At 40.1% G+C, this 10,458-nt stretch overlaps 1 protein-coding gene across 1 annotated transcript; it reads right to left on the bottom strand.

Moving 5' to 3' along the window:
• Positions 1 to 8,751: 8,751 nt before the first annotated feature.
• LOC130589917 (uncharacterized) lies at positions 8,752 to 10,035 on the bottom strand. The gene is made up of 4 exons (XM_057391549.1): positions 9,785 to 10,035; positions 9,525 to 9,690; positions 9,359 to 9,410; positions 8,752 to 9,266 (listed from the first exon to the last, which is right to left on the bottom strand). Exons 1-4 carry the CDS (start codon positions 10,033 to 10,035, stop codon positions 8,752 to 8,754), a joined length of 984 nt encoding a protein of 327 aa, XP_057247532.1.
• Between the last annotated feature and the right edge of the window lie 423 nt (positions 10,036 to 10,458).

The raw sequence follows: 10,458 nt of genomic DNA, 5'->3' as shown, positions 1-10,458 counted from the left end.
CTCTATAGAACTTCACAACCATGAATTAAATCTTTTCCTTTAATTGCTTGATCAGTTAGAAGAACAATTCTTACTTCCGGAAAGGAGAAAGTCACATACTAAGGTTAAGTAGGAGGAGAGAACAAGTGGAGAAAGAGAGGGAGAGGCCACATGGCTAGGCTCATGCCTCTCCTCCCTTCTCCTACTTATATTCTTTCCTCCATTTACCCTAGCTATCGTATTCAGAACATTTTCTCCTAAGTTCATTCACTAATGTTATGTGTAACCCGATAGGCTTAAAATGTGAAAGTTGTGATGCAATACTAATTATTATATCAGAGATCATAATTGGTTTTTAGCTTAACATTATGATTACCAAAAATTATTTAAGTATTAGTTAATTGTTTGATTATTTAACTATTAAATACCGTTGAAGTAATAGCATGATTAGAAAAAACCCTAGAACCTAGGGATCCGCACTCTCTCTGAGAGATTTTTCTAGCCGTCTCCTTCTCTACAACGCCGCCTCTGTCAAATCGGGTATGCAAATCCTTAGAACACTGCTTGCAAATTCTTCTGTCTTGACAGGTGGCTTTCATGCATCTCTTTTCTAGATTTGTATGATTCCTATTAAATCGGTTTGCTTATTAAATTGGGTTTTCCAGTATCATTTCCTTCCATCTTACCTACTCCCTCTTATCTCCAAACATCACTCACTTAGTTCCAAAAGCGAATCTTAGAAACTTTTGTTTCCTCATTAAGTTTCCGCCCACAACAACAATGAATAACCAAAACCAAAATTCCAACAATCCTCTACCCCTCATAATTTAAGACATCCCCAACGAACTTTTACACAACGAATGGGAATCCTTATCCACCCCCCTCATCTAACTCACCAATCATCTCATATTCGTTGGTCCCATGCAATAGTGGGGATGTTTTTCGACCACTCTCCGCCAAATACAAGTTTTGTCGCGAATATAGTTAACAATCATTGGGATGTGCACGAACCAATCTGTATCTTTCGCATAGGAGCTAATTTTATATTTGGATGTCAAAACTTGTTAGATAGAGAAGCCCTCCTTACTCTAAACACAACTTTCATTGACGGTAAACCAATTACTTTTCGGCCAAGCTCTGAAAATCAAATACCTTCTACTGTTAATTTCAACATGTCTCGAGTTTGGGTTCGCATCCAGGACTTACCATGGGGCTATCTCAACACTGAATGGACCGTCGGGATCTTGAGTCATGTAGGATTGGTGGAGGCGATCGATGGGGATAATCTAGGGCTCCCTCACCAACCTTTCCTTCGCGCCAGCTTAGTTTTCAACATAACCAAACCGCTCATACCTGGTTGTTTCTTACCTTTGGAGGGCAATAGTGTTGTTTGGATTTATTTTCGATATGAAGGTGTATTTAAGTTTTGTAAGGAATGTGGGTGTATAGGGTATAACACTGGTAGATGTCCCCTCTCAGCATATGAAGCACAGCGCTTAATTTCGAACCATGTGCAATCCTTAGAAGAATCTAGGATGGTGGTTCTTAGATCAAATGAGGGGATCCCGCTTTACACAAACCTAATTAGAGGTCTCATAGACAGATTTATACATCGGAATCCTCGAGTCAACCTGCACCATATTAGACCTCAAATGGACCCCCTAGTCAGGATCCATATCTTTTCCCTCACCTATATATAGATGATCACCTTATGTCAGATTCCTCGTTTTCGGAGGAATTCCATGAAACATTTCCTGATTTCCAAAACTATAGAGATCCTAACACCTACCAATACTATTCGGATGACAACTCTCAAAACCACACCAACCCACCTTCGGACTTTTTAAATCAATCTCTCTATGGTTACAGCCACCACTGGCGGACTGTAAGTGCTTCTCCGGGGAGGCGGTTGGGTCTCTCTCCTGACACTCGTGCCTCTGTAGCGCCACAACCAAACTGCTACAATGAACCCAATACTAATCTCGATCTTAATCTGCCTCCTAGGCCCCTAAGCCCACCTGTAATTCCACAAGAAAGGGCTACTACCCCTGGCCCAATTGAGAATCAACCCCCATCGCATATCCCGCCAACAAACCAACAGACTTCCCAGTTTGCAATGTTACTACATCTCAGTATTTCAAATTGGGCTCAACGCTCATATCGTATTATAAATAACTTTTGTGTTCCTGTAGGCCCAGCCCATAGCCCAAGCCCGTCCCTTCCTCTACTAGTCATCCACGTCAGGGTATCGGGTCTTTAGCCAGTCTGGTGGCCCAGGGTTGGGCTGTGAATCCACTAGGTTGTAGATGAAGCTGGGCCAAGTAATTGGTTGGATCGAGATGTGAGTACGGCTCATTTGGATATGGATCCGGGTATAAATAATGAAGTTGAAACTAAAAGGCCCCATTTTGTTCCTCACTCCAATTCTAATCTTGGGCATTTATCATCTCTCATTACTAACAGGTTTCGCATATCCCCCCCATATTTGAAGATGTTTTCAATCCTCTTTTGCAGGACCCCACAGGTACAGGTGATGCACGAAATGATAGTCATGAGGACGATCTCTATTCTCCCACAACTCCATTACAAATAAATTTTTCTTCGTCCGAGTCTGAAGAAGCGGAGGACATTCGGGTGATAGATGCTCCTCAAAACCACCAAATAGTTTTGGGTCTGCCTTGCAACTCCTCTGTCTTTACTGGTAAAAGGCGACGAGATGGGGTTTTGCATCGAAGTCGATCAGCTGAGAGTTTTTTCATGTTTGCAGGTACTGCTTTGCAAGTTCGCCAGAAAAAAGGAAAAAGAGATATGAAGAGTGGGACGCGAAGGGTGGTTTCAATATAAGGCTCCCTCCTTCTCATAATAAATTTCGAGGAAAAGCTATTTCAGATGTTTCCATGGCTCGAGATATAGGTGTTGAAGTGAATGGTCTGGGGGACCCCTTTAGAGAGGAATAAACGCATAGCAATAGTATCTCCTTGGGATCCTAAAGCTGATTGGAGCCTCAAACGAAACAAAACTTCAAGTACAATGGCTCTAGATGAAGATATGCAGACACTATAGCAACTTCTGAACAAGTAAAGCCAGGTTCATAGGTCGAAGGTTCTGAGGTTTAGCTGGGAAAAGGGATGTGGTTGACCTTTCTCAACCACCATCGTCTCAATGAGTGTCTTATCATGGAATTGTCGAGGGCTGAATCATAGTGATAGTCCGACAATTTCTTACTTGTTATGGTTATTAACTCAGTTTAAGCCATCTTTTTTTGTTTTTGCAAGAAACTAAGTTTAGTGTTAGTGATGTACAGAGGTTGTTACTATCTACCAATCCGTCTAGTTTTTATGGAGTCGATGCTAACGAAACACGGGGGGGGGGGGGTTAGTTCTTTTGTGTTTGGGGCCTCATGTGGTAGAAGTTGTCGAAAGCTCGAGTAACTTTTTGTTCTGTAAAATACCTGAAATAAATGGTAACATCTGGCACTGCCTTTTTGTGTATGACTGTAACAACCCTGAATTTCCAATACCTCTAAAATCAACGTAATATAAATAAACTCGGAAATCCAAAGGTGCTACGCACTCTTTAACCCAACTGGAGCTAACTATCTTCAAGTCCCTGCACATTAAACACTGTAATATCAGCCAAAGGCTGAGCAAGATTTAATACTGTAATAAAACAAAACTATTCAATGTGCAGGTAAGATATATAAGAATATCTTACAAATTTATTTAAAAGGTGTCAGATTATATATATAAAATTAACTTTCTAATAACCATCTTTCTTTCTTTCTGAACTATTCTGTAAAACTTTCAAATATAATCTTTCATAATCTGTGAGTAGGAAGTAATAAAAATCCAATGAGCTAGCTAGGCTCACTAGACAAGGTAAACACCAAAGTCCCTAGTATGCATACCCCTAACTTGATAACGTACCAAGAAGGAAGACAAATGGCAAGTGTATTGATCAACATACACCCAACTACTAAAATATATGGTTGAGACACTGTTAACTCAACATACTTCCAAACTCGGAGAATACCGCTTACCGGCAACCCCACAATAAAACTCTATAAACCCTCGTAAGGGTGAGGAACTTCCTCCTTTCAAAATCTCAACTTGGTAACATTGAGGAACTTCCTCCTTTTAATATAAATCTTATGAATAATCTCATAAACTCTTTCAATATAAATATCGAGAACCATTTAAATCTCAATGTATAAACTTCATAAAACAATCTCATTGTAAAAATAAATTTCCAAACATTATAAATCAGTTTCTCAACTCATCTGTACAAGCACAGTAAGAAATCTTACCTTATCAGCAATAAAGTCAAACAAACTCAACCTCAAGTCAGAAGGATTCTTCTATAAATCCGGAATCTACAATATAATAACATATGTTGGATAAGTTACTCGTGGTATACTTAGAGTTTTCTCACAAACTATTTTATCATTGCATAATTAGGACTTACTAGATATCCTAACTCTAAAATAATACAGCATTTATAGTCATATCGTATAGGAAAGTGGTAACATTTGTGGGTAAAGCAAAAATCTAAACACGTACTATATATATGATAATAGTATATATGTAGTATACTAATATATAACTAATTGGTATTTAAGACCAAAGAATAATATGTCAATATTAGAACTTTGTAAAACTAATTTAGGTGATCACTGTTCACTACCCTATAACATATTACCGCCACCACCATAACACCAAAACAGCTAAACAGCAAGAACTTGCACAAGGCATAACTCCTAGTATACAACTCCAAATCACGCAATTCTTGAGCCTAAATTCATTAACTCTTCAAGCTCTACAACTTTCATGCAGGAAGCAAGATCTAAAAACGACAGAATCATTGAGAAATTTCCAAAACAGTAGCTGCGTGTAAAACAGAACATACAATGAAAACAAACTTTTATAACAGTAAACCATATTGAATCAAGCTAAGATTACTACTCTGTTTTGTAATGAAATCACAACCTACACCAATACACATCAAACCAACATAATGGAAATTTTATAATAATTTCGAAACTAACAACTAGCAAATCAAACCCCCAAATTATGTTAACTAAATCGAATTAACCATCAAACATGAACCTTTCATATAAATTTCACACACCATAAATTTTCCCCAATTCGATTTTGTCATGAACCCTAATTTAACAACATACCCAAATTCTAAAAAAAAAAATCAATCAAATATGAAATTGAAATTAAGATTATAACTTACTTGATTAAGGGAAGATAAAATTACACAATAAGAGACCCGAAAATCGCACTTTCGATCCGAAGTTCGTCCCAAAAACGTCCAAAGTAAAACCCAAATATTTCCTATCTTTTAAAACTAATGAACGAGAGAGGAAGAAGGTGGAGATGATGGATCAATTGATGTTTGATAATGGTTGAAGGAAGAATTAAAGAAGAAAGAAAGAAAGAAAAAAAAGGAAAAAGAATATGGAGTATAAGATGAGAAGACGTTCTGCGGGAAAAAAACTTGTGAAGAATGATGATGTTGCTGTAGGTTTTGGTATTTGTAATTTTTTTTTTTAACTCTCCAACTCTAATTAGATAGTAAACCTAGAAAATCTAGGAATTAGTTTTTTTTTAACCACTTCAAAGGTAAAGTCAAAGCCAGTAAAAAATATTTTTAATAAAAGAAATCTGAAATTATTTTCAGCAAAATTAATACAGATAATTATTAAACGGGTATAAAATACGGGGTGTTACAATCTACCCCCCCTTAAAATACGTTTCGCCCCGAAACTTAAAATATTCGCCTCGAAACTTAAAATATTACCCAAAGAACAAGCCTATACTCCTTTACATTAAGATAACACATTGACTCTATACTTTAGTTAACTATATACTTCAGTCAACTACTATCACTTGACCTATAAAACCTCAACTAGCATTTCACATATTAATAGATAAACTCAAATGACCAAACCCAGACTTACTAATATAGAAACCATCAATAATAATATGCACGAATTAGTATGAATTCTACCCTCCTTAAAAAGTGAGTTACGTCCTCGTAACTAAAAAGTTACATGGATGAAGAGATGGGGATACTTAAGACGCATTGCATCCTCAGCTTCCCAAGTAGACTCCTCCGAGTTGTGGTTTAACCACAACACCCTCACAATCTTTGTCTCACCTTTGCGAGTCTTATGAACTTTGTGATCGAGAATCTGAACTGGAAACTCCTCATAAGTCATGTTATCATCTAACTGGAGAGTCTCTGGTGTAGCACATGCGAAGGGTCACTAATGTATACCCGCAACTGAGAAATATGGAACACGTTATGCGCACGATCAACGCCTGGCGCAATGCCAATCTATAAGCCACCTCTCCTATTCTCTCCAGAATCTCATACGGACCAATGAACTTAGGGCTCAACTTGCCCTTCTTCCCAAATCTCATAACTCCTTTCATAGGAGAGACCCTAAGCAACACCTTCTCTCCCACCTGAAACTCCTCATGGCGACGATGCTTATCACCATAGCTCTTCTGTCTATCTGTGCGCCCTTCATTTTCTGCTGGATGAGCTTGACCTGCTCAACAGTCTCCTGAATCATCTCTGGACCAATCACAACCGACTCACCAATATCACTCCAACACAAAGGAGTACGACAACGCCTACCATACAAAGCTTCAAATGGTGCCATCTGAATGGTAGAATGATAACTGTTATTATATGAGAACTCAATCAAATCAAGCTTATCCTCCCAAGAGCCCTGAAACTCCAAGGCACAAGCTCTCAACATATCTTCCAATGTTTGAATAGTGCGCTCCGTCTGACCATCTGTAGCAGGATGAAAAGTTGTACTCATCTTCAACTTAGTCCCCAAAGCTTCTTGAAGCTTCTGCCAAAAGTTAGACAAGAATCTGCGATCTCTGTCCGAAACAATATCACTCGGAACACCATGAAGTCTAATCACGTGCTCTCTGTAAGCATAGCCAATCGTTCATGCTTCCAAGTATCTTTCATGGGAACGAAATGAGCAGACTTGGTAAGACGATCCACAATAACCCAAATCATATTATTCCCCTTTGGTGTCCTCGGAAGTCCACAAACGAAATCCATTGAGATCGAGTCCCATTTCCATGTAGGAACCTCTAAAGGCTGAATCATCCCCTGAGGCCTCTTGTGCTCACTCTTGACCTTCTGACAAGTCAAGCATCTCGAGACATACTTAGCAACATCCGTCTTCATATGGGCCACCAAAAAGTCTGCTTAAGATCCTTGTACATCTTATCCCCTCCAGGATGAACTGAATATTGGCTGAATGAGCTTCTTCTAAGATCTTTTCCTTCAACTCAGGAACATTAGGAACACACCATCTCCCCTTGAATCTCACGCTACCATCCTCAACCACTGTGAAATTGACAGGCTCATTAGCTTGCTTGTCCTTTAAGAATTGATCATGTGCTTGAGCTTTCTTGATCTTATCAAAGTGGACTGAATCATAAGAGAGTTAAGCTGAGCTCCCAATTGCACTATCTCCACATCAAGATTTGAAACTCCTCTCGAAGACGATTCCTGAACGCATGGTCTGCAAACAGTGAGAGGATTTCCTACTAAGTGCATCTGCAACAACATTAGCCTTACCCTCATGGTATTGAATCTCCATATCATAATCCTTGATCAGCTCTAACCATCTCCTCTGCCTCATGTTCAGCTCTCTCTGAGTGAAGATGTATTTCAGACTCTTGTGGTCGAAAATATCTTGATATGATGTGCCAAGCAGATAATGACGCCAATCTTAAGTGCAAAAACAACAGCTGAATTCTAGATCATGCGTCGGATAATTCAACTCATGGTTCTTCAGTTGCCTAGAAGCGTAAGCAACAACCTTTTTATCCTGCATAAGCACACAACCAAGACCATTCTTCGAAGCATCTGTGAACACTTCGTACTCAAGGTTCCATCAGGTAAGGTCAACACAGGAGCTGTGGTGAGACGCTCCTTCAAAATCTGGAATGCCTTCTCACAATCATCATCCCAACGATACCTAGTATCCTTCCTCATCAATGCAGTCAACGGCCGAGCTATTTTCGAGAAGTCCTTCACAAACCTCCTATAATAACCTGCCAAGCCAAGGAAACTGCGAATCTCAGTCACACTCTTTGGAGTAGGCCATTCTGAAACAGCTTGGATCTTTGATGGATCAACTGAGACACCCTCCCTAGAAATGATATGACCAAGAAAAGCAACTTTCTCCAGCCAGAATTCGCACTTGGAGAACTTAGCATACAACTTATTCTCCCTCAAACCTGCAGAACAGTGCGAAGATGCTCTTCATGCTCACTAGCATCCTTTGAATAAATCAGTATATCATCTATGAACACCACCACAAACTTATCCAGGTACGGCCTGAAGACTCGATTCATCAAGTCCATGAACACTGCTGGAGCATTAGTCAACCCAAAGGGCATAACAGTAAACTCATAGTGCCCATAGCGAGTTCTGAAAGCTGTCTTAGGAATATCATTCTCTGCAATACGAAGTTGATGGTATCCAGATCTCAGATCAATCTTCGAGAAAACTCCAGCTCCCACCAACTGATCAAACAAATCATCTATTCTTGGCAAGGGGTACTTGTTTTTCACGTAACATTGTTAGCTCTCTATAATCAATACACAAACGAAGACTCCCATCTTTCTTCTTCACAAACAAAACAGGTGCACCCCATGGGATACACTAGGCCGAATGTAGCCCTTATCAAGCAACTCTTCTAATTGAGCCTTAAGTTCTTTCATTTCAGCGAGCCATTCTATAAGGAGGCTTAGAAATAGGTCCAGTTCCAGGCATCAAGTCAACACTGAACTCAACATCACGTCTCGGAGGCATGCCAGGAATATCATCAGGAAAAACATCTACAAACTCATTAGCAATACGAACATCCTCAACACGTGGCTCTTCCTTACTAGTGTCGTGAACATGGCACAAGTACATAGGACAACCCTTCCTCAAATAGGATTTTAGAGTCAAAGCAGAAATGATTTTCAAAGAAGACCCTCTATAAAACTCATGGACTCCACTAGGACCAACTACAGACACCTTTTGTTTCTCACAATCTATCTTGGCTTTATGCCTACTAAGCCAATCCATCCCTAGAATTACATCAAAATCATGCAAAGGAAAAGCTATCAAATCAGCTACTAGGGTGGTACTACCACACATAATAGGGACATCTGGATACAAATTATTACAAGTTATGATCACACCAGAAGGAATAGAGATGTCTACATCACAAGTCCTAGAGTTCTCTAACCCTAACTTTTTCACAAGAGTTCAGACACAAAAGAATGAGAAGCACCAGAATCAAATAGCACATAAACGGACATCGAATGAATAGAAAAAGTACCAGTGACCACGTTGCCCTTGGTGTTTGCCTCAGTCTGGTTCATCACATGAACCTGCCAGTGTTCCTCCTCACATCACCTCTATGTCCCTGAGTAGCATTTGCAGTCCCTCCATTGCGATTAGGTGCAGCATTCCCTGGTGTAGAAAGAGCAGGCGACTGTTGTTACCATTCTGGGTCTCTTATCTGCTTGTGCCCCATTCCTCGAACTCATCTCAGGCCTGAAGTTCCTCGATCTAGGGTTATTAAAACATTCATAAGCACGGCGCCCTTTCCTCCCACAGTGATTACACTTCACCAAATTACCATCACAATCCTTGCCAGGGTGGTTCTCACTATAGCATTTGCAATAGAAAATCCGATCAGTCCTCTGAATTGACCTTGGGGCTGGCTACGGAAGGAGTGGAGTTCTGGTTGTCCTTTGAATACTGCTGACTGGAACCTCCCTTGTTATAGTTACCACCAGAATCACAGTTCCCAAAGTTTCGATTTTTATTGAAACCCCCTCTGCCTTTGTTGTAACCAGCGGAACCAGATGTATCACCCTTTTCTGCCACCGGAGTAGACCCTGCTGGAGTGGATTTCAACTTCTTTGCAGCTAGTCTCTTTTCCTCAATCCTCTCAGCATTACAAGCACGAGTGTACACCTCCTTCACTGTGGCATACTCACCAGCTCCCATCCTAGAATGAAGTTCAGGGTCTAACTTCTCCTCGAATTTCACACTCTCTCCTGCTCATCAGGAACTAACCCTTAGCGAAACGAGCCAACTCCTGTAATTTCACATAGAACTCATGAACGGTCATATCTCCCTGCACGAGATCATTAAACTCCGTCCTCTTCCTCATATGGGCTGGAAAGAACTCATCACGAATCGCCTTCTTGAACTCAGTCCAACCAAACTCTCTCTCTTCCATGAGCTCTTCTCCTTCCTCATCCACAGTCACCTTAGTAGTCAGATCAAACTTGTTATGAGTCCACCAAATATCAGCATCCTCAACCAGATAATAGGCAGCAGCATCAACCCTCATCTCATTCGGGACTTGGAGAGTGGTAAAAATTTTGTCAAATTCTCTAATCCAGTTCTCCATCTTGGTAGGGTCAC

The sequence above is a fragment of the Beta vulgaris genome, chromosome 8, assembly GCF_026745355.1.
Source record: "Beta vulgaris subsp. vulgaris cultivar EL10 chromosome 8, EL10.2, whole genome shotgun sequence".
Taxonomy (NCBI): Eukaryota; Viridiplantae; Streptophyta; class Magnoliopsida; order Caryophyllales; family Amaranthaceae; genus Beta; species Beta vulgaris.
This window is presented reverse-complemented; position numbering and strand designations above follow the sequence as displayed.